The following is a 23692-nucleotide window of genomic DNA, read 5'->3' as shown; positions in this document are numbered from 1 at the left end:
AGACTCCCCAAGTCAGGTCTTCCTATGTCTAACTCACATTTCTGTAGGAACATCCTGGCAAATATTACTGTGAGAGATCTTGGGGTCACTGTCACTGTGGACCCACGGGTAAGCATGTCTCAGTTCTGCCTCAGGACCCAAGTTAGCTTAAAGATGCTCCTTGCTTTCATCCAAAGATGCTTTTCCTAAAAGCATCTTTGCTTGGAGTTCTAAGAATCAGACAGGGCAGATTCCATCCATCAGGAAACTTAAGCCAAGAGAAGTCTTGCCCATGTGTCTCTCCTTCTCTACATTCAGGCCTGACCAAAGCCTTAGTTGTCTTTATAGCAAAATCCCCTTATGTTACCCCCCCCAATATCTTCACGCTCTCTAAAGTGGCTTGGCTGTCAGTATCTGGTCCCCCATCTAGTTATGGTTGTATTGAGAAGCTGGCCAAAGTCAGTCTTGTATTTATGCCTTGATGCTAGAGATGCCAAGAAATGTAGAAATGTGGTTTTCTCTCTCTGAGTGTAAACTTGGGACAATGGAAACATGATTAGAGCCACATCTGGTCTAGCACTTACTGACTCTAAAGAACAGGAACAACTGTATGGGGAAGGATTCTTGTAGCAGAATCAATAATAATGAACTCTGAGAGCAGAAGTGGCTGGAACAGTGAAGGAAAAAAATATAGGTTTTGTCATAGCTCATAATATACTTGAGCTGCAATTGGCTGGTATATTGTGGGAGTGGGGGACATTAAATTTTATAGTAAAATGGAAGTTACACATTCTATTTTATCCTTCTGTGTACTAAAAGTGGCCGTGTCATCTCCTTTTGTCTAGGATTACTGGACACGCGCTATAGTACAAATGATCAAATCGCCTTTAAAATTCTCCAGGCTGATGTTACAGACAGGAAGTTGGACTTCGCCAAGGTAACATATGTTTGTGACTTCTAGACTGGTCAGCAAAAGGTGTTGAGCTATAAAATACAATTGCTGGCTTGCTCGAGATAGGTTTGTGGTTTGTTTTTCTTTACCTGAATGTTGAATTGATGAATCAGGAAAAATCCAATTACAAGTGATTAAGAATTTTATAGAAAAAGCATAGTGCATATATATATATATGTATATATATTAAATAACTCTTCTATAATCTTCATTAACAATATGTAAGTTTGCAGTGTCAGAGGGGAGTATGATGGTCTAACAATTTAAAAGTAGGAGGGGTAGCCGGAATATCCTGCCATGTAGCATTCGAAAGGTCAGGAAGAAGTGCTTTGAAACATAACATGCTGGTACAGGTTGTTTCAGCTGAAAAGGCGTCAGTCGTGTGAAACAGAGACAAAAATTAGAAGTCATGTTTATATAAGGAAGGGCTTCAAACCAGAGGGTGGAGAGCTCTGCCCATAGTGGTTAGCATCGCCGGTTTGTATGCCAGGTTGTCTGTAAATGGCTGACTCATTTGATGCTTCTGTTGGCCCGGGGTGGGAGTCCTGATGCTGAACCCTTTGTGCAGAAGCCAAAACAAAGCTTCGATATACAGTCACACATCGCACACACGCAACTCTTGAGGCAGCTAAGCTGCTGGGCCCCGGATCTCTCCTTTCCTCCTTTGCTCTGGAGGTCTGACCAGATTATAACTCACCTGCTGGGTCTTATCAATGTTTCCTTGTAAAAGATTTAAATAGTAAACATGTCTGCTCTTGGGTTCTTTCTCAGAAATATGTGCCTTTCATGTAGTAACTCTGCATTTAGTAAAGAACTCCTGCTCATCCAGGGATCCCTGGCCCCAATCTCCCAAGAAGAAAAGATGCTATTCTAGTTTGCTTTCTGTTGCTGTGACAAAACCAGCGTGGGAAGGAAAGCGTATGTTGGACTTACAGGTTGCAGTCCATCGTCAAGACGACCAAGGCAGGAACTCAAGGCAGAAACCTAGAGACAGGAACTGACTCAGAGATGGAGGAATGCTGTTTACTGACTTATTTCCCTGGTTTGCAAGTTAGTTTTCTTATAAAGCCCAGGCCCACCTGCCCTGGGATGCACTGTTCATAGTGGGCTGGGCCCTCCCACGTCAATCATCAAGAAAATGCCTCACAGCTACACCTATAGACCAATATTATGGGGGCATTCTCTCAATTGAGGTTCCCACTTCTCACATGACTCTAGCTTGTATCATTGCAAAACCTAAGCAGTGCAGATGCTATGCTGGCCCTTCAGATGAAAAGAGATGTTGTTGCTAGCATTCAAAGCCTATTCTAGAGGGATACATCACACTCACTGTGACAAGACTGCAACATGCCTTGGTGTACTTGATTTGTTCCCTGGGAGCAGAGCAAGCACCCAGGGTAGAAGGGGGTGGGGTGTAAACAGGAGGAGGTGTGGTCATTGGAAATGGAGGTTGGAGGAGAGGCTGGGGAAAAGAAGAGTTGAGTCCGGGAAGGATGGGAGCACTGCTGAGATGGATTACTACTTTTAAAAGAAAAGACTTGGGGCCAGAGATACTGCACAATTCTAGAACTTTTGCATAGCACACACAAGGCCCCGGATTCTATTCTCAGCACAATGGAAAAGAAGAAAATGTTGATGTTTGAGCTGACCGTATTTCCCTTCTGCCATTGACTTGGAAAATTCCAGTACTTTCCTATTAATGTCAACACTAATCAGTGTTTGGTCACTAATCATGATAAAGATCTTAGGGCCATGTGGCCAGATCCCTGTATTCATGTTCTCTCTCTCAATCTTTCTCTCTCAGTCTCTCTCTCTCTCTCTCTCTCTCTCTCTCTCTCTCTCTCTCTCTCTCTCTCTCTCTCTCTCTCCTATACCCCCACATACAAACATATACATACATGAGGAGAGAAAGGAGAGGACAGGAGAGGGAGGAGAGGAGAGGAGAGGAGAGGAGAGGAGAGGAGAGGAGAGGAGAGGAGAGGAGAGGAGAGGAGAGGAGAGGAGAGGAGAGGAGAGGAGGGAGACAGTTGTTCCCTGTAACTGAGTCATCCCCTGGAAATCACACCTTCTCAACCCTTGCTTTGGAATTGCCTAGATCATCTAATAGTGTGACTTTCTAATTTTCTTCCTAACCAAGAGCTTTGAAAGCTTGTTCTGCGTGTGTCATAATGCCACCACCAAGTGATGAAACCCTCTAGCAGATTCCCTGCCTGGGTTAGTGCCCTAGCTCTCAGCCTCTCTCCAGAGCCTGCACAAGACTGATCACTTCCCTTCCAAAACACTGAAGGCTGGAGCAATGATGAGAAGCCATGCTTCTTCTGCCAAGTGCTTGTTTAAGAGTAAAACATGGACCACAATCATTTCTTCTAAATATATATATATATATATATATATATATATATATATATATATATATATATATATATATATATATATACTTGAATCCAAGTTGTCTTTATACTAAAGTTAGTGACAATATCATATAGGAACTTAGGAAAATAGGGGCTGGGAGATGCCTCAGTCATTAAAATACACGCCTCACAAACATGAGGACTTGAGTTTGGATCTTCAACACCCACACAAAAAAATCAGGCATGGTGGTGTGCACCTATAACCCCAGCACAGTAGAATGGAGCAAGGGGTGCTAGAATTTACTGTCCAGCCAGTTTAGGCAGGTTGCTGACCTCCAGGATCAGTAGGAGACCCTGTCCTAGAGAGCACAGAGAAAGACAACCTGGTTCATTCTCTGCACACACACACACACACACACACACACACACACACACACACACGTGCTGGTGCATCTTCACACTTGCAAATGCACAAACACAAGGAAGAAACTTACAAAACTACTGAAACGTATACAGAAGAAAATATTGATTCCATACCCTTTCCTTATTTTCCCCGTGTTTGAAAAGGCTGCCTTAAAAGTACGTATCAACTTCCAAGGCTTCCTTCAGTCATGCCCTATCCCAACATCCCTGTGTCATTTAAGGGGTTTCTAATTTTTATTTTTAACTTCTTCAGATTATGAGAAGCAATTGCACAGCCTGCGGTTTACTGACTGCCTTCCCCCTACTTAAAAGCATTGATTCTTGTTGGTTTTCAGTGGCCACAAGGAGGAGGGAATGGGGACTTTTTATTTAATGGGAACAGAATTTTAGCTTTATGAGATGAGCTCTGGAGATGGATGGTGAGGGCTGCACAGCATTATAGAATGCATTTGACAGCAGGGTAGCATGCACTTAGAATGCTTAAGATGGCAACTCTCATATCTATTAACTGTAATGAAAACATGGGAGAGAGGTTGATTCTAGCCAGCTTCTTACTGCCATGTAAGCCACCTGGATCCTCTGGTTTTTACCGACTGCACAGAAAGACAATGGCTTCACCATGAGGAGAGAGCAGAGCTCCCATTTCCCGTTTGTTTTGCAGCCCCGAGTCCCCGTTGCTTCTCAGCAGAGTAAATGCAAGACTGAATTGCCCTTGTATCCAGGACACGGTAGCACTGGGTTGATAAATTACTCAGCAATGATGCTTCCAGGTCTGCTCTGTGAGGGTCAGCAGGTTTGCAGCGGGTGGAGGTAACAGTGGCAGTGGGTATCTGTGAGGAGATAGATTCGAATCTGGGAAATATAGTCATGGGTTGCAGAGCGATACTGGCAAAGGAAAGAACTGTCTCATCCAGGGGGGAAATACATATTTTAAAGGTCCAGAGCAGACTGAATGCTTCTCCTTCAGAGATATAAATTGCTGCAGGAAGAAAGTCATTTTCACCTCAGTGACTCAGGGTAGGATTGCTCTGAGTATCTGCCACTTATCTCCCTCTTATTTCAATTTAGCAAACGATGCCCTTCTTAGTCATATGCCTTAAGGCATAAATAAAAAACAAACAGAGTCGATAAGAAGCATGCAAAGACTTACCAGCTCTACAAAACCAGGCTGGAAATGTTTAAAATAAATCAATATCTTAAAACATTTAAAAGAAATCAATCGTTGCATCTATGAGCAAGAGAGGGCAAGAATTATCTTGGAAGACAGTGGTTAGGAGACGGTCTGCCACCAAAGCCAGACTCAAACCCAGCCTGGCTGTCACTCACCTTGAACATGCATCCCTTTCAGTACCAGCTGGTTTTCTTCATCCTTTTAAATCTAGTCTTACATCTTTCAACTTTATTTTACATGAAAGCTATGTCTCTTCAAAGCCACCTTTAGTTAACCTTTGTTAAAAGACAGAGGGAGTGTCCTCCCAAAATAGCTTGATTTGAGATGATCTGTGCTTTTATAACTTGTCCCTTTTTTCTCAGTGTGTGTGTGTGTCTGTGTGTGTGTGTTTGTGTGTGTATTTTTGCTACATTCACCTGTGCACGCAGAGGTTGACTTTATATCTTCCTTGATTGGTTCCTACCTCATTTTTGAGATAGAGTCTTCATTCTCTTTCCTAGACTAGTTGGCCAACGAGCCCCAGGGATCCTCTTGGTTCTGATTCCCTAGCGCTGTGGTTACAGGCACATGCAACCATGTCTTGCTTTTTATATGGGTGCTTGTTGACAGAGATTTCTTTCCCACCCTGTCCTGCAGCCGTTTAATCCCAAAGAAACAACAGCGGTCTACATTAATTATAAAGCTCAGGTTCCTTATTAACTAATTCTTACATCTTAAATTAGCCCATAATTCTTGTCTGTGTCAGCCACGTGGTTTGGTACCTTTATCAGCGAGGCATTCTCATCTTGATTCCTGTGTCTGGGTGATGATTGCAGACTCAGCCTTTTCTCTTCCCATAATTCTCCTGTTCTGGTTGCCCCACCTATACTTCCTGCCTGGCTACTGGCCAATCAGCATTTTATTAAAGCAATTCAAGCAACAAACCTTTACAGGATAGAAGACCATTGTCCCACAGCCCTTCCCACACCCCCAATTTTTTTCAAAACAAAAACTCTGAATCTAATTTCCTTTGTTTAGCTTTTTTCCTATTATCCATAGCAACTTGTAATCAATACTTTAAACAATGACAAGCATCCATAATCCATTTTGTTGGGAATGTTGTTTCCCAGGATACTTCCTGCTGATTGGGGGTTCTAATAATCTTATGGGGACCTAAAGAAAATTTAGAATTATGATCAAGTCCTCACTGGAATATTCTGTGAGGCTTGATCATCTCAGCCAGCAGTCTTAAAACTGTTCTGGATGTAGAATTCAGACATCTGGGCCATCTGCTCCTATTGCAGATTTCTCGGGGGGGAGGGTCTTTCTTGATCAAATATGATTTTCTTAACCCAGAATGAATCCACAGCCTCTCATTTCCTGTGGAAATAAAAGCAAAACCTCTTCTCCAAAGTAACATAACTTTTGACTTAAATTTGAAGTCAAGGCATTTTCAAAATATGTATGTTAGATTAATCCAGTAACATTTATAATTAAATGTCTTTTAGCAGCTGTTGCTCCTTCCTCAGCATTCAAACAATTCAAAGACAACACAATAACATACAGTGTCCAGACTCTTTGTGTCTTTTCCATCTTTTCATGACTTTATTTTAAACTCTATTTTTTCTTTTTCTTTTTAATTTTTGGGTTTTTGAGACAGGGTTTTTCTATGTATCTCTGGCTGCACTGGAAATCACTCTGTAGACCAGGCTGTCTTTGAACTCACAGAGATCTGCCTGCCTCTGCCTCGCAAGTGCTGGGATTAAAGGTGTGTGTCGCCACACCCAACTTCTCTCTCTCTTTTTCTCTCTCCCTCTCCCTCTCTCTCTGTCTCTGTTGCTTCTCTCTCTCACCCCCCTTTTAAGGACTTCATCCTTTTTCTTTTCTCCCCCAAGCCAACATATATTTTTAAACAAATTGTAAACCATTTAGAAGTTTTCTTCATCTTTTAATCTATCTTTTCTGTATATCTCTTTTTCTGACCACACGAGTCTTTAATTTGTTAAGTGATATGGCTAGGATTAAAGCCGTGTTTTGATGGCTAGATCCACCCCATTCTTAGCTTTCTGAGAGTCTAGCCTCATGGTGGAGGTACTGGACAGAGACGTGTTTACTGTCAACAGATGCTAGAGATCCAATCTCAAACTCTCCTGCCTGTGTGGAAGTGCTTCATTAACCAAGCCGTCTCCCTGGCCACAGGTTGCATATTCATTTGATTATCAACTGGTTTCAGTGAGAAAATGAGATTTGATAAATAAAACTTGCCTTGCAGAAGTATTGCATATGCTAAAGGGTGAATAGCCCCTCATCTCCTCTTTTAATCTCTCTACTTGTGTTTTGAGGATCTTTGATTAATACTCAGTCTAATGATGGTCCTGATCATTTGGATATTGCCTCCAGCCGATTAATTCCAGGAGACCACAAAGGTTTCTGTTACTCAACATGCACCTGGAATGTAGTATTACTAGGTGTTCAATAAATATTTGTCATCTGAATCATCAAGCATATGGTTTGCCTATAACTGTAATGTTACAAACAACACCAAAAGGCAGTTATTGGAAAGTGTAAGTTGGATGAGATGCCTCTGTTGTTTTGATCATATCAGTTATCTACTAATTTATGCTGAGTCGAGGAAAAAGTAATTTATACAAATGCCTGTAATAATTAGTGTTAAATGTCCGTTTGACAAAACCTAGTATCACCTGGGAGATGGGGCTCTGAGCAAACCTTTAGGGGAGTCTCTTAAGTCTATTGATGTGGGAAGGCTCATCTTCATTGTGGATGGCACCATTTCATGTGTTGGATCCCAGGCCTTTATACTGCAGCCTTGGTGTAATGAGCTACTTCAAGATGCTACTGCTGGTGGTGGACTGTACATTGAACTTGAAGCTAAATACACCCGCCTTCCCTTCCTTTCCCCTCTCTCCCTCCTTCCCTCCCTCCCTTCTTCCCTTTCTCCTTCCCTTCCTCCCCTCCTTTCCTCTCTCCCTCTCTGCTGCCCTCCCTTCCTTCCATTACTTTCATCCTGGTATTTTTATTACAGCATCAGAGAAGAAACCAAAACAAGGCTTAGGACTTGAAAGACACTGTCACCCTTGTCATATCTTTCTGTTCTTCACACCTTCCCTGTGAAGAAGAGAAGGCAGACAATTGTTCCTGAGCCTGGTGCTGGCCAGTGTGTCTTCACCCAGGAACAGTGTCACCCCGAATAACACAAGAGCTTGAGGAATAAGTTCAGATTCACACTTCTCATTATCACCATTTCCTCTTTCTTCTGATGGAGTCAAAAAATCACAGCCACACTTTCCAGGCCTCCGCTAGTGAATCTGGCAGCTGGCTCTTTAGCCAGACTCTCCAGGGACCCTGGGTCCTTTTGCAATGATGCCCAAGGCCTGTGGCCCTAAGGAAGCCCTCGGCAAGTATGTCCTTGAGCTCTGCCGGGAGGAACCAGACTGTCATTGCCAGTATCAGGGTCTTTTCTGTGGAGCTCCAAGCTGAACTGGCAACTCTTTATTTGTAGCAATCCAGCCCTGCTAATTCTAAGGCACAGACTCTCACAGGAGCCTGAACCCAGATGGCCCTTTGATATTGGTGATTCCAGTACCAGGAAGGGTGCATCTTAACAGACTCCTTTTCAATCTTTTTCTTTGATTACAGCTATGCAAATCAAGGCTTCTCTGAGGTCAGAATAGGTCCCTGGTCACCTAAGTCAGCTCAACCTCCTTCCTCCATATCCACATACCCCTAAGGGTCACCCAGAAGCAGTTATAAATGCAGATTCTAGACCTCACCCCCACAGGTCCTGATTCAACTTACGCCTGGAGACCAGTGTCTTCAGGGATTTCTACCCCAACCCCATGACATTTTTGAGGGCATTTTGTCACTGGTTCAAATTCAAGGAAGCTCTGTCCTGCAGGGTAAGAGCAACACCGCAGGTTCCAAGCTGGGTTTTGTATTTGTATTTGTTTTTTTTTTCTCCAAAGATCAATGTCAAAGGAATTCCCACTGGGTATGATTATACCCATTGTGGGGTGCACAGGAACAATTATTCTCAGAGCTAAATTTAACTAGGATGGGGGGGGGGACTGTGAACTGTCAAATGGGCTCCAGGTGCACCGTCATGTTCTTGCATGCAAATCACAGGCCTGGGAGGGCTGCCAGGAGAAGGGTAGAGTAGGGGGACACCACAGCAGACAGGAAGCCTGCTGGAGACACAGAAGCCCAAAAAGCAGTGACTCCTGCCTCCAGCCTGGCTCTGGCCCACTAGAGTCTGCTGATTTGTCTAAGATGGAGGCATACGCCCCTGGGGTTGCAGGGTACAGGTAATTGTTTTGTACCATAGTATCAGAGGTGTGGGGAGGCAGCTCTGCTCACAGCTGGAGACTCCACTGGGTGACCTTGAACTGTTGACCTTGAATTGGAAGGTGGCAGTAAGACTGGAAGGGGAGCTTGAAGTGCTATCCTTGTCCAGGGGGCAAAAAGATTTTAATTGTTTTTAAACTCTGGAGGAGGTTTAGAATGGACTCCCCATTTATTCCCCCATCTCTGGTTAGCTTTTGAAGTTTGCAACTTCTTACATATCTTTAAAAAGTGAAAAGGGGCTTAGAAACCGAGGGAGCCAGGTTTGGTAGCATACACCTTTCATCCCAGTGCTCAGATGACAAAGGCAGGCAGAGCTCTGAGTTCAAAGCCAGCCTGGTCTACTGAGAGTGCTGCTTACTGACTTGCTCCTCATGCTTGCTCAGTCTGTTTTCTTACTGCACCCAGGAACACCAGCGCAGGGGTTGCACCTCTGACAGTCGGCTAGGTACTCCTCTACCAATCATCAGTTAAGAAAATAAGTACTACAGACTTGCCTATAGGCCCATATTTTTTAATTTAAATAACATTATTTTTTCATTTATTTTACACACTGACCTCATATTCCCCTCCCTTCTCTCCTTCTGTTCCCTCCCCCCTTCCCATCCACCCCTCCTCCTCCGTCTCCATTCAGAAAGGGGCAGACCTTCCACAACCTTAAAACAAGTTGAGACAGAACCTAGCCCCTCCCTTACTTCATGGCTGGGTGAGGGAATCCAGCATAGGGAACAGGTCCACCCTATAGGCCCACCTTAGGGAGGCATTTTTCCAATGGAGAATCCTTTTCCCAATTGACTCGAGCGTGTGTCATCAACATGTTATGTGCAGAGTCCCAGGTCCTGCTGGAGGAGAATGCTCAGTGATTTAAACGAATGAATATTAAACATGCAATAAAGGAAACGCAAATCCTGCCCTTGTTCTCTTACATCATGGGAAAGGCAAAGCCCAGGCTACCATGGACCTAGGCCCGCCCCTTGTGAATGCCTCCTTGAGATGACAGCCGGCCAGCTGTGACTCTGTTCACGCTCCCTACATGGCCTCCATCAGAATCACTGCGGTGTATGGACTACTATGGATTCCGCCATCAGAACCCAGGCCTGGGGAACCTGTGTTCACAGTGTTCTAGGTGGTCCTCAGATAAGCTGGGGTTTGAGATCCGCCTTGAATGCTGAGCACTCTCGTGAGGCCTTCTGGCTTCCAAGGCTACAGTTTTTTTCCATTATCTCAGGGTCTCTGCGGTTCTGTACACAAGTTCATTTTAGACACATAAACAATGGGGCATGGCTCTGTAGTGCGCTGGGCTGTGGTCAGCCTTCCGCAGTACTCAACACACGTCCGCAAAAACAGCAAGAGCAGAGGGGTTCTCCTCCTTGCTCTTAATCTGGTTAGACCCGGTGCCAAAAAGCACAGTGCCTTATTCTGCACATGGCAGTGATTTCCATAGGACATGGGGAACTGCTAACTAGGAAGCGTGGAGTTCCTTGATGATTTAAAATGCGGACGAAAGCTCCTCAAAGAGTAGCCTTGAGCTACGGCTATACTCTGCCTGCTGGAATACATCCATCTTGGTGCACCCCATCCTGGGGAGAAAAACCAACTAGTTGGCTAGTCTGGGAAACTGAATTTGAACATCGGATTTCCCTGTCTTGTTCTCTGAGCTTGGGTTTCTGTGAGGCCAAGCAAGAAGAAAGGAACTGAATTAGCCTTAACGGGCCAAGATGGAAGACTGTGAGAAGAAACTAGGGAGGCGGCACCTTGTTACATTTACTGGACCATCACCAGAGTGCTGAGCCACGGACTATCACTTCCCCAACTGCAACTCTCAGCCACCTTGATCGTTTTGCCTCCCTTCCCTACTGAGGCTGTGAGATTTTGTTTTGGGGTTCTAGGGTTAGGCAGAAGCGACTCTCAAGTCAGAGGGTCTCAACGGATAGAGCACAAAGTAAACTAAGACCAACAGCCAGCTGAGTGAGTCCTCCTTTCCCCTACTTGGGCTCACGTATCTAGAACATTACTTCCCCACAAACATACCTAGGTTTCCATCTCTTCAGAACGCTCAGATTTGGAATTGAGGGAGCCCTGAGGCTTTACTGAGAAATCTAAGTGCTCCTTCCCCAGAATCTCCATGACCCATGAGAGTTTACCAACTGTATTCCTATGAATTCCTGGAATAATTAAAAATTTCTCTACCTATTTTCTAGGGGATGTTGGCGTCACAAAACACAAAAATGATATCGCCTATCATTTCCCAGCTGATTGATGAGAGGAAATCAATGGAAAACGGAGCCCTGCTGCCTCTGCCACAAGCAATCGCTCAAGCTCAACTGTGTCCCCCAAAGCCAGCTTCGGCCAGGCACAGCGGAGTGAACACATACAGGTCATTTGCTCCAGACAGTCTGGGAATTCTGACTCCATCAGATGAGCAAGGACTAGAGACAGAACCACTGTCCACAGGGGACGACCTGGGCAGAGGCCCCCAGAGGGGGTTCTCATCTATCACCATCACTGCGCGACGTGTGGGCCCTCCTGCCAACTCCCTGGTGTGGGACACTGTTAGGGATTCACTATGTCCCAATTGCAGGGCCAAGGATGCTTTGCTCCAAGACCCCCCAGCTCTGGCCAGTGGTGCCCATCTATGTCAGCACAACGGATCCTTCACCTGTACAGAGTTCCCCAGCAGGGGCTCCATAGAGGGGATGAAGGTACCCCAGGCTCATACGAGGCTGTGTGCGAGGCAGGAGTACTGGATCTCCCACATGGGCGACAAAGAGGACAGTTTTTCTTCAGACAGTTCACCATCAAGAAAAGTACCACTGGTGTTCAGTTCATGTGTCCACCTCCGGGTGTCTCAGCAGTGTCCCAATGCCATTTACTATTTGGACAAATCGCTTTCCGTCCCCCTTGAGCAACCTCAGATTGCTAGCCCCAAAGTCCACAGGTCTGTCCTGTCTCTCAGCCTCCGCTGTAGTTCCCACAGGTTAACAGCAGATGGCGTAGACAGCACAGCTAATGGCGAACCAATCAGCAGAGCCCTGCCGCAGGAGCTCCTGGAGGGAAAGCAGGACCTCCTAGGTCCACAATTGGGCCAGCCACAGGAAGGTCACTGGAAAGAGAGCCCAGCATTGGTGCCCGTACATTTGGGGAGTGGCACGTGCCCTCGGACTAGCTCCCCTCCCCTGGAAAAAGTCAAATTTGCAGATGGGAGAAGGAACCAGGTCCCAGGAAGAAAGGAGAAAGAGGAGCTTGCAACGTGTACCACTAGCAGCCATGCCGACCAACTCTCCATCCATATTCCCGGCTGGAGTTACCGGGCAGGTGAGTAGATGTCCCCTGCTGGAGGGGGCCCAATGCCAGTGTTGGGCTAAGAGAATGCTGTTGATTTTCTTCTGTTCACCCATCCCAGTAGAGTGTTCACAGTTAGCATTTGGTTGTCTCTGCCTCAAGTCAACAACTCACAAGTTGGTCTCATTGGGAACCTGTTCTCACATAGAGATAGTGAGAGGCCTTCACTCAAGTTCCCTGTCCCAGCAAGATAGTGTCAGGCCACACAGGCAACTGGCCACCCGTAGCAAACAGTGGCTCCCATAGCAGCTGGAATAGAGCGTGCTCACGTCACATTCCAGAGCAGGGTGAGTCAAATAAAATGCCACCCCACCCAGATAGTTTTTAAAACTCTTCAGGGGTCCAACACCTGAATGTTGAGGGATTGTCTAGAATTTTAAGGTTTTTCACTTTTCAGTCACGCCACTGATAAATGTGTTAGCTTCAACATTTCAAAACTGCGCCTGGGCTCTATAATGGAATGAAGTGTGCGTGTGTTTGTGTGTGCATTTGTGTGTGTGCACGCGCGCACACATATGTAATAATTACAGCATGTTTTCTAATGGGAAAGTTGGAATGTTCCTTCCCAAACAGCAGCAAAAGGAATCATGTGTCCTGAGCTGTGTCTGGAGGATCCTGGCTGGAATTTGTTTCTATTTCTGCGATTTCAGGGCCAGACAGACTCTCCCAGGTGGGCTTCCCTGAGACCCCTTGGCTTTCAGGAGAGGAAGTGAGTCTGTCAGAGGGAGGCAAGCGGCACAGATTTCTCTGTCTCTGAGTAAACTTCTATTCCAGTCCTGTAATTTCTGTGAGAGTGGCTGCTTTATGAGTCATAGACTTTCCACTTGGGGAAAATATTTCAAAGTAGTAAGAGTAAAACTGAAAACGCAGCGTATGCGTAATAATTTTATAGTATGAGTTTTTGTCCATTAAGGGTTTATTAATTAATAAAAAATGACCGTGAAACACTTAAAACTATAATGCGTGTGGAAATGTTAAATGATGCAATTAATTTTAACAAGGGTAGATATATTGGCTGCTGAGAGATCTGTAAAGTAAGTTCGATATAGCTTTTGAATTGATTAAATGATTGAGATGCCAGAATCAACAGGCTCGTTGCATGCAGGAAGACACAAACAGCCAGTCCGCATTACAGAGATAAACTCCGCGTTAGTATTTAAGGCAACCACTCAAGCTGGGCACTTCATCTTCCTTATTGATGACGATTCCAGAAATAGAGAAACTGCATTCTGTGCTGAGCACGACTTGACGCTCTGTCTCACGGTATAGAATAATCACTTGGATTTTTAGAAAATTTCACCAAAGGCTCTTTAAAAAAATAACTGAAGCCGGATCACAAAACACCCATCTCGGAGCAGAGTGGCTTCCCTCTGGCTTCGTAAAGAGGCTGGCTGTTCCCGTAAAGGGTTTGCTTAGGTGGGTTAGGGGAGGTTAGTTCTGCCTCCTGTGGGGCTGACATCCATCAGAATAGTAATGTATTGTAGAGACTCACTCACGTTTAGAGCCTGACTCTAAATTACGGGGCCTCGTCCTATCATTTGAAGAAAGCTACAAAGACTCAGGGAGCCCTGAGCACATTCTCTTATTTTCTAGCTCAATGACTATGGACAGCAACACCACCGCTCTGAGCTTGTATCGTTCACTCAGTAGTTAGTGTTGGTGAATGTCTTCAAGCTTAATGCTCTTTCCCATTCTCTATCAGCCCCAGCTGGACCTTTCGAAGGGAAGAAGTACCATGTGAGCATCAGCAATTTCTGCCTGCATATCCAACAACCACAGAAAACATCAAGGATTGAGGAGATGTGCAAAGAAATAATTCCTAACCCTCAGGCCCAAAGGAAAGCAGAGACCCATGTGTCTTTTAGAAAGTGGTGTTCCATGAAAAGAGAGGCTAGTTTGGTGTTTGGGCCACGTGTCTCTGTTGAGGATGTGTACACACACACACACACACACACACATGCATTTACTTACCTGGTTTGCATATACTCTCACTTATCTCTTTCTACACTAATTTTCAGTGAGCCACATTTCTTGTTGAGTAATGAGAAAGCCTGCTGCAGAATTCCTGTCTGCCATTTATAAGCATGAGAGGCAACCCACTAGTTCTAATGATCCCTTTCTGTCCTGGTACAGGGCACACCATCATCCCAGGGTGCACTTGCAAGCTCAGCTGCGACCCTCGCAGAGCCTTTTAGCCTAATGCAAGTACTCTCAGACCGTGGCGATGCTCATTAAGACTCAGAGGACCTGTGCATCTTCTTGTCTGTAACTGGAACTGTATCTGAGGCATTCTTGATGGCTTCCTGTGGCTACACACACTATTAACGGGCATCATCCTTCATAGTGTCCGAAGCCAACTCCTTTCATCCAAACCCCTTTCAAGCAGGAGCCCCTCTGAGCTTGCTTTGCTGACATCCAGCTGTCTTTGTCGATGCTGCATGGGCGAGTCCATAGACAAAGTCAAGACAGTTTTGGCTGTAGTCATTAGGTCACTGGATAGAAAGTTCTACAGATGTTATTCTTGGGTAAGCCTTGAAGAGATGCATGCCCTCCGGAAGTCTCCTGAAATGAGGAGAGATGAGTTACATGCAGCCACGTCATGTAAAACAGAAGATAGTCCTGTTTGCCTGGGACAAAACATCCCCGCAGACACACGGGCGCCTGCTTCTCCTCGGGAGTGAGGTTAAGAATCGGTTTTCTTTTTGCATACAATATTGGTCCTTGGTGCTTTGTCTTCACTGTTAGTGAGCATCCTGCTGGCACCATCGAGGTAAAAACCATACAAATCTCTGCCCCTGTAGTGAGGAAAACTTTCACCATGGTTACCACCCTTGAACTCATTATCAGCATCATGAATAATCATGGTGTGTGCTATAAAAATCCACAGTACCAGACCTTGGTTTATAGCCACTGTTTTAAATCATCTAGACAGTTCTGTAGGGAACATATCAGTGAAGCTTCTTTTATAGACAAGACAAATAAGGCTTGAAAATTAAACGACTTACCCAAGTCCGTGTATCCGTTCAGTGCCAAAGCTGTGTCCATGGCTCCTATTGTTCCTTGCCAGCAACAATCCTCAGCACAGTATCAGGCATTGGTGGGGCTCAGTAGTGGGCCCGTCTCTACTGTCACCGTAGAAGGTGATATTTGAAGACTACTTAAGAATATGTCTTGGGGAGGTGGCCAGTGGGCTACAAATGGGTTTCTGTGTTATTGATTTGGCTAAAGCTCATCAACTCAGAGCTTTCTCTGTCTGAAATCTGGGTCTTGGTGCCACTCTGTGGGATTTCATATTGATCCGAATGGTTCTGACATCACTGTGTTTTTTTCTCCACTATTGATTATGATACACTAAGTATTACCTTGTTGGTTTTGTCCTGTGGTTGAGCTCTGAAGCTCCCTTTGTTCCTGAGACATCCAAGTAGACAGAGAGCAAGATACAATGTTAGATGATATTGAAGAAAAGACTAAGGAATGCTCCGTCCACACCTGCTTGCCTGAATTCCTGCTTTGTGGTGGGCCTTCTGGACCAGTAGGCCCTTGGTGACTGCACATGCCCAAAACAGTGGTTCTCAACCTGTGGGTCACAAACCCCTTGGGGTTACATATTGAACATTTATATTACAATTCATAACAGCAGCAAAACTACAGTTATGAAGTAGCAGTGGAATACTTTTATGGTTAGGGTCATTGCAACATGAAGAACTGAATTAAAGGGTCACGGCATTAGGATGGTTAATAACCACTGCTCTAAAGGCACTAGTCTGCGTAGCTGGAAGGAAGATGCTCCTGCCAGGCCACCACATGGATATCAAGTCTGTCTTGGGCCTGTGCAGGGCAGAATAGAGGGAGGCAGGGAAAATTAAACAATGCTGGGAGAAAGAAGGCAGAGTAAGGAGCCACCACCATGGACAGACACGCAGAACCTTGCTGGTAGGCCATAGCCATATGGCGATACACAGATGCATAGAAATGGGTTAATTCAAGATGTAAAAATTATGTATAAATATGCAGAAGCTAATAGGTCAAGCAGTGATTTTATTAATACAGTTTCTGAGTGATTATTTTGGGAGTCTGGGGTGCCAGGAAAAGAATAAGTGGCCTCCTATTACACTTCTCCTCCTCTCCTCACTATTCCTCTCGCCCTTCTCCTCCTCTTATAAAGGAAAGTGTATTCATCTTCACAGACCCTCTGATTTGTATGTCATTTACTCAGCTTTGCTGTTCTGGTGGGAGGGCACTGTGATACATTGGCTGATTTGGCTGTTGCCAATAGAACTTTATTTACAAAGGCAAATGGTATGCCAGACATAGTCTGCCTGTAATTTACTGATTTCTGATCTAGAACTTTTTGCCAGTATTGTATCCTATGTTTTTAGAACTCAGACTCTGACAAGAAGATCCCTGGAAAGTCTATATCCTAGGGAGTGCTTTGTGAGAATGACTTGAATTGAAGGAAGAGAGAGAAGGCATGAACGGATAAGGAAGGCACACTCTGGACAGATAAAATAAGGCCATAGCAACCTCAGGAGTGGGAATGGTCCTTCAGTGTTGCTCTGAGCTGGAGCAAGAGGGCTGGGACTTTGGATCCCAGGGAATAGATGTGACCTTGAATAAGGAGCTTAACTTACTGGCTAGTTCTCTAAGGTGGACTGATGAGGGGTGTCTTCCCAGAGTGTGCTGTGCAGTGCACATCAGAGCTGGCCTCTCTGCCATTTTCCACTGAAAGAAGTCAGGAGTCTTCCTAGGTTCCATCCAGCACAGGACTGTAGCGGGCTACGGACTGTCATCCTCTCACCATAGAAAGAGAGTAGTGAAATATTCCCTCCAGTTGACCTCTGTTCATTCACTCGGCTGTGAGAATGGACCCACAGCCTTGCTTGTTTGTTTTTTAAAATTTTGTCAACATTTTAAGCTAAAATATAATCACTTCACACTTCTCCCTTCCTTTTCCTCTAGCCCCTCCAAAGTCCCCTTCCTCTAGCTACTTCCATTCTTAAACTGATAACCTCTTCTTCCCTGAGTATTCTTGTTAGACACACACACACACACACACCAAAAACCCCCACAAACACACGACAATATCGCTAGACATGCTAGCTAGAAAGGGGCAAAGTCTCAAGTCTCATAGGGTAACACCTATGAGTTACAGACAAATGTTGTTTGCTGATACAGGAAGAGTTAGCCTCTGCAAGGAAAGCAGAGCTATCCCTTTTGGTTGTCCAGCATAAAGTGGTCAGCCTTGGAACCATATATATATATACACGCAAACAACAAAAAATGGACTCAGCAGAGGCATGTTTTGTAGGTGAGCCAGCAGGGCTTGCCAATGGGCCAGATGGATTGTCAGCTGTGGGGATTGGGCTGTCCAGCATCATGTACGTCCCTCTGGATGTCCTGAGGCTGCTCCTGTCTGCAGCTCTTCCCAGTGAGATTGCCACTAACACTACAGCCACAACCTGTCCATCTGATAAGGTGTGTGCATGATCATGACCAAGTAAACAGTCTTAGGTTGGTGTTTTCTTACCTTTTCTGAAGCAAGAATGGGGGGAAATGAGTTTTTGTTTGTTTTGTTAGCCACAGCATGAGACAGGGGCTGTTTGAGTGTGTATGTGAACGCACATAGAAACTGGAACCTCCTCTCACTCAATAGTTTGAAGAGAGCAGGTGTCAGCAGTGACTCAGTCCAATCCCACAACCATTGATGTTTGTTTGTACAATGTCCCCTGGCTACTTCTATACATAGTGACAGAGCTGGGAGTCGGAAAAGAAACTGTGCAACCCACAAAGCCCAAATATCTCTCACCTGGGTCTTTTGATAAAATATGCCTCTCCTGTTCAAGCATAATCTTTTTAGAAATTTAGATCATTTGCCTACAAGGACCTCCTCATTTCAGTGGGAGAGGTCAACCAGATGGTCACTTGAATTCTTTCCTAGTGCATTAATTCATTGCAGAGGGAACAAGGCTGGGGTCTTCTATCATAGTAGCAGTCAGAGAAACGGTATTTCCAGGGTAATTCTCAGAAGCTGATTGGAGTGATGCCAATCAAAGGGAGCCATGCTTTTGTCTCTGACACCCACCCACCATTGACTCTAGAGCTACCTCATAGCTTCTGGCCAAAGCCTGTCTAATTCTCTCTTGCTCTTTTCCTGTTTCCTAAACTGTTCATCATAGCAGCTATCCCAGATGCCCCTTTTATTGACAGCCATAAAGTCTGCCACCATGTGCCAGTCACCATTGTCACTAAGGATTGGGGTATCTGCTCAGCTCTAGCACCTTCTGGTGCCTCCATACCAGAGTTCTGCACACCTGCACACCCGTTCTCATTCCCTGACTTACTGTGTAAGCACTGACTCTAGGCACTGGGCTAGATTCAATCGTGCTGAAACAAAACTCGGGTGTGTAGGTGAGTGTTTTAATGTGACCCCTTTACTCACCAGAGGCCCTCTTCCTTCTAGGCTGTACACTCTAAAAAGGCAGTAACTGTGTGAGCCATTGTTCCCACCCTATAGACCACCATGGGGCTCAGAGTGGAGAGTTAGGGTCTTGGTGCTAGGTGGAGATCAAGCTATTCTGATGAGCCAACAAAGCAGCTCATGTGACATCAGGGCCACTTAAATGCCCTGTGTCTCTTCCCTTGTACCACCCCTCTTCACACCTGAACCTATCAACTGGGGAAGGAAGGGAGCCATGTAAGATTCACCACCAACAGGTAGGTTGTGAAAACTCCAGAATCCCGAGTTGTTTTGCAAACTGGGAAGTGAGGATCTCCAAACTGTTTCCCCTGAGAAGTCAGCCAGAACAGTCAAATATTACCATGGAGAAAGTTTGTCATCTTTCAGATGGTTAAATGAATGTGGAGAAAGAGGAAACGCTGAGATGTGTTACACAAAGATGTGGAAGGTTTTAAGTCGTGTTTGTTTCATTATTGATAGGTCTTCATAAGGTGGGATCGTCTCTTCCAGGATAAGAAATACACTTCTCAGATTACTCCATCATCTCCAAGGAGCCAAATTTGCCCATTTTCATCACCACACTCTAGAAGACAAGACCCATTTCTCCTCCCCACCCCTGAGTGCTTTGTTTTCTGAGTAACATCTTCCATTGTGTGAATGGGCTGTATCTCTACAATGTCAGAGAGAAAGTCATTACTAATGCTCCATTTGGTCAAGTTTGCCAGGGATTCATGAAGAGAAATGGATTCAAGAACTGAAGACTGACCAGATAATGGTCTGGATTTTTTTGATTAGGAAACAGTAGAAGCAGCTGTCTAGACAGGGATGAGTCACAACCGTGGGGAGGGCCACCAGCAGAGGTACCATGGGCTCTGGGGGCAGGACCCACACTGCATTTTAATCCAATCAGTTCCTTATCCACCACCTTCTCTGGGTGATTCACGTGTACCAAGCTACCCACATGAGTGAATTCACAGTGGGACTCCACACTGTCGTAGTTATCATTCGCCTTCAGTGTGATCTGAGCTGTTTGCCGGAAGTGAACTTGAACACAGTCCTGGGAGGACAAAGTGGAATAGCGAAGGGTTACTTAACGAAGAGTGTTTTAGGTACAGACAACCTGGAAACTGAAAAATCAAAAAGGTGAGAAATAGATGATATATTTTTGTCCTCTGTCTTGGTGAAGCTGTTCTTTTGCCCCAATAACCTTAGACCAAATCTGAGACCTTTGGATGAGATTTGATCTTCTCTGGTGTTGATAGCCAATTTTGGAAAGCAAGAGACAGGTGAAGATGATGGAACAGACTCAAATTCTTTTTAAACTCTGCTTTCAGAAGAGTTTACTGTTCAATGTGGAAATGCTTTTCATATTGCTATCAGTACTCCATTTATTGGCCATTAGAACATAGCAAAGTGGAAGCATCCATGTTGGTAAAGGCCCTAGTCCACAAGTGGGGCACTTCAGTGCACAGTTTGGGGCTGTCTTTGGAGAGTATAGAAAATTGGTCTTACCCAGGAAGAACATCACATATACAACGTTGATTGTTATAGGAGGCCGCTTATTTGTTCCTAGCTGCCCAGCCCTGAAATAATCACACAGAAACTGTATTGTTTAAATCACTGCTTGGCCCATTAGCTCTAGCTTCTTATCAGTTAACTCTTACATCTTAATCTAACCCATTTCTCTTAATCTGTGTATTGCCACGAGGCTGTGGCTTACTGGGTAAAGTTCTGGCATCTGTCTCTGGCAGGGCTACATGGCTTCTCTCTGACTCTACCTCCTTTCTCCCAGCATTCAGTTTAGTTTTCCCTGCCTACCTCTGTTCTGCTCTGCTCTGCTATAGGCTCAAAGTAGTTTCTTTATTTTAACCAATGGTATTCACAGCATACAGAGGGGAATCTCACATCAACTGATCCTGTGTAAGAGCCATTGCCTCCAAACCAGTGTTGTCTTGTTTGAGCCATTTGGGGAGATGAGTTTATCTCTTTTATATGCCTTGATTCTTAGGGCTATTACAGACTCTTCAAGGTTGAGTTGTCCTGAAGAGCAGACATGTGTAGTAGTGGTGTTCTTTCTGAAATTGACACAACCCTTGTCACTACAATTGGGACTAGACTTTGCCCCCTGAAGTGTCTACCTTCTCTTGCCCACTCTGATTGTTATGACACATGATCTGTGGGAATGTCCCTGGCCATAACCACTGGAAGAACTTATATATTATCTTCTAATTATTGTCCAGCGAATCAGAAATTGAACACAAAAGCTACCAAAATTAGTTTTCCTGTAACCATTTTCTCTATGCATTGTAATATTTGCATGTTTGGACTACATCCTTGGATCTCCTGTCAACTTGGATTCAACATTTGGTTGGTTGGTTGACTGGTTGGTTGTGGTTTTCTTGAGACAGAATATCATTTTGTAGCCCTGGCTATCCTGGAACAAGCTAGCTGTGACCCTTCGGCCTCTGCCTCTCCAAGTTCTAGGATCACCGATGTGTGCCACCAAAACCCAGCTTTCCTGTGTTCCTGTGGATTCTCAGAAGCCTTCATTAAGTGTGTGGTTATCATTTATTATATGACATTATTCATATGGGCACCACAGGAAAAAGACACTCAACATTCTTTCTTTCTCAGAGTTGTGCATTTTCTGAACAACTTGGGTTTTCTCAGACAGAGCCTTAGACAGTGCAACAACAAAGGTTTCCAAAATTTTAAAGTTGCTTAAAAAAAAAAATCCAGCGCCAACTTTGAGATTCAGCTCTTGCAAAATGTAAAAACTCATGATGATGGCTTTTGTACAAAACATGCTTCCCTGGCTCTACCCTATCTTTTGTGAGTATGAACACATGGGTTGAATAGATAGAGATTGTATCATTTTATGTAATATATATTCACTCCTTACTCCAAGGATCAAACTGGCAGTTAAGTAAAGTGGAGTGGTGTTTTCATTGACTCTGGAATGTTGTGCAGTTGAGGAAGATAGAGGCCTATGTATTTTTGCCTGGACAGACTATGCTTGGATGTTTTCATTCAAATGGCCCATGAAAATGTGAGCATGTGATTTTTCTCTGGCTCTAGCAGATCAGCATGAATGCTCTTGGGCTTATAGGAGCAAGTGAAACACTTGGAATTGTAGAGCAGCAGACCCCACCCATGGAATTTGGAGAGATGGTCCACCAAACACATGAAATGTCACAGGGTGGTGCATTTGGAGGTCACTGAATGTGACCTATTTTTCTGTGTCCAAGCCCACTTGAAGCATCATTTAAACGTGCTTAGGTTGTGGCTCTATTGTTGGCTATGGTTTCTTCCAGGTTTAGCATTCTGTGAAAATGCTTAGAAAAATGCTTAGATATATTAGCTCCTCTGCCTTTTCTATTTTACCGTTTCATTTCTTATTGAGAAAAGTAAAGCGTGCATTGTAAAAAATAAAGTTGAAGTAAAAATAGAAACATGAAAGTTAACTTTGACTCTGCTACTCAGTAAGTCTTCCCACCGGTTGTGTGAATTCTCTTGTTAATGCACCAAGCTTTTCTCTTTTCTAAATATAATGCTTTCTTTCCTTTCCTTTTTTTTAAAACAAAAATGTAATTATATACATGAATTTTCCACTTATGTTGTACGTGATTCCCTGTTAAATACCTAATTATTGCAAAGCCTTCTATTGTATAATTTACTTAACATTGAAAGCCAAAAATATACTATTGAACAGATTATTTTTATTAAAAAAATTTATAACAATGTGTTGATGAATGTCCTTAGAAAGAAATATGGATGTTTCGTGTGGTTTTCTTAGGAAGATTTCTAGGAGTTTGGTGAGAAGAGAGACATCATCATGAGGTTCATGAGTGCGGATTCCCAAAGGACAGCGCTGCTGTCTCCACATGAACTCTGGCTTCACTAAGCATCCTCGAGTACCACACATTGCTCTTACAGAACTCTCCACACATTTTAATGAGTGAACATGGTATTCATGATGAAAGTTTGTAGCTGTTAAGATGTCTAATTTTTAAATAATTTTAGATGAGCAAAGAGTCACAAGATAGCAAGAAAGGTTTCCAAGTAGCCTTGACAAGCTTCTAACTCCTTCTGGGCCCATCTTCATCCCTCACCCACAATACACTTGGCTAGCAGCATCTCAACCTAGATATTGGGACATTTTATAGCTGTCATGTAGCAGTGTTAGGAGCTTTCCTGGTCTCCATTCATAGTTGCTAGCGGTGTTTCTCCCTGACCCGCTAAGGTGTGCGGGGCTGGGGGGGGGCAGATGTCTACAGACATTCCCTGGGGAGTAAAACTGCCCCCTGTGGAGAATCCCAGATCTAAAGTAAGACCTCAAGACTGGTTCCATCAATAGGATTAGCGAAGTGCCAAGTGATGCTAGGATTCCTGGAGTCCTCACTAACATCCCTTTTCTGTTCCAGGATTTCTCCCAGGATGCCATCTTGCCTTTAGTCATCATGTCTGCTTCTGGTAATTTTCCACACTCAGATTTTTTGTTGCTTTAACCACCTACCTTTGTCTTTTCCCCAAAAGGCTTAGAGAGGTTTCCTTGGCCCCCATTCTTCTCTGTATTTAAATCTATGCTCCTTCCACTCTAATTTCCTGTGTGGTGTAAGACAGGAACCTATTTTTCCTAGAGGCTGTATGCCACTTATCCTGTGGGGACCATTGATAAG

General features: G+C 44.4%; 1 protein-coding gene across 6 annotated transcripts in view; it reads left to right on the top strand.

Annotated features, from left to right (window-relative positions):
* Positions 1 to 23692, top strand: part of C5H10orf90 (chromosome 5 C10orf90 homolog) — a 219973-nt gene that overhangs the window by 134704 nt on the left and 61577 nt on the right. For 3 of the 6 annotated variants that reach the window (XM_075974876.1, XM_075974874.1, XM_075974879.1), the window contains 2 exons: positions 825 to 916; positions 11416 to 12529. In XM_075974876.1, coding sequence (XP_075830991.1) covers positions 825 to 916; positions 11416 to 12529 — 1206 coding nt within the window. The remainder of the gene's footprint in view (positions 1 to 824; positions 917 to 11415; positions 12530 to 23692) is intronic. The other 3 variants (XM_075974880.1, XM_075974875.1, XM_075974877.1) reach the window with 1 other exon arrangement.

The sequence above is a fragment of the Microtus pennsylvanicus genome, chromosome 5 (assembly GCF_037038515.1).
Source record: "Microtus pennsylvanicus isolate mMicPen1 chromosome 5, mMicPen1.hap1, whole genome shotgun sequence".
Classification (NCBI taxonomy): domain Eukaryota; kingdom Metazoa; phylum Chordata; class Mammalia; order Rodentia; family Cricetidae; genus Microtus; species Microtus pennsylvanicus.
Note: the sequence above shows the minus strand (reverse complement) of the source record. Positions and strands in the feature narration are given on the sequence as shown.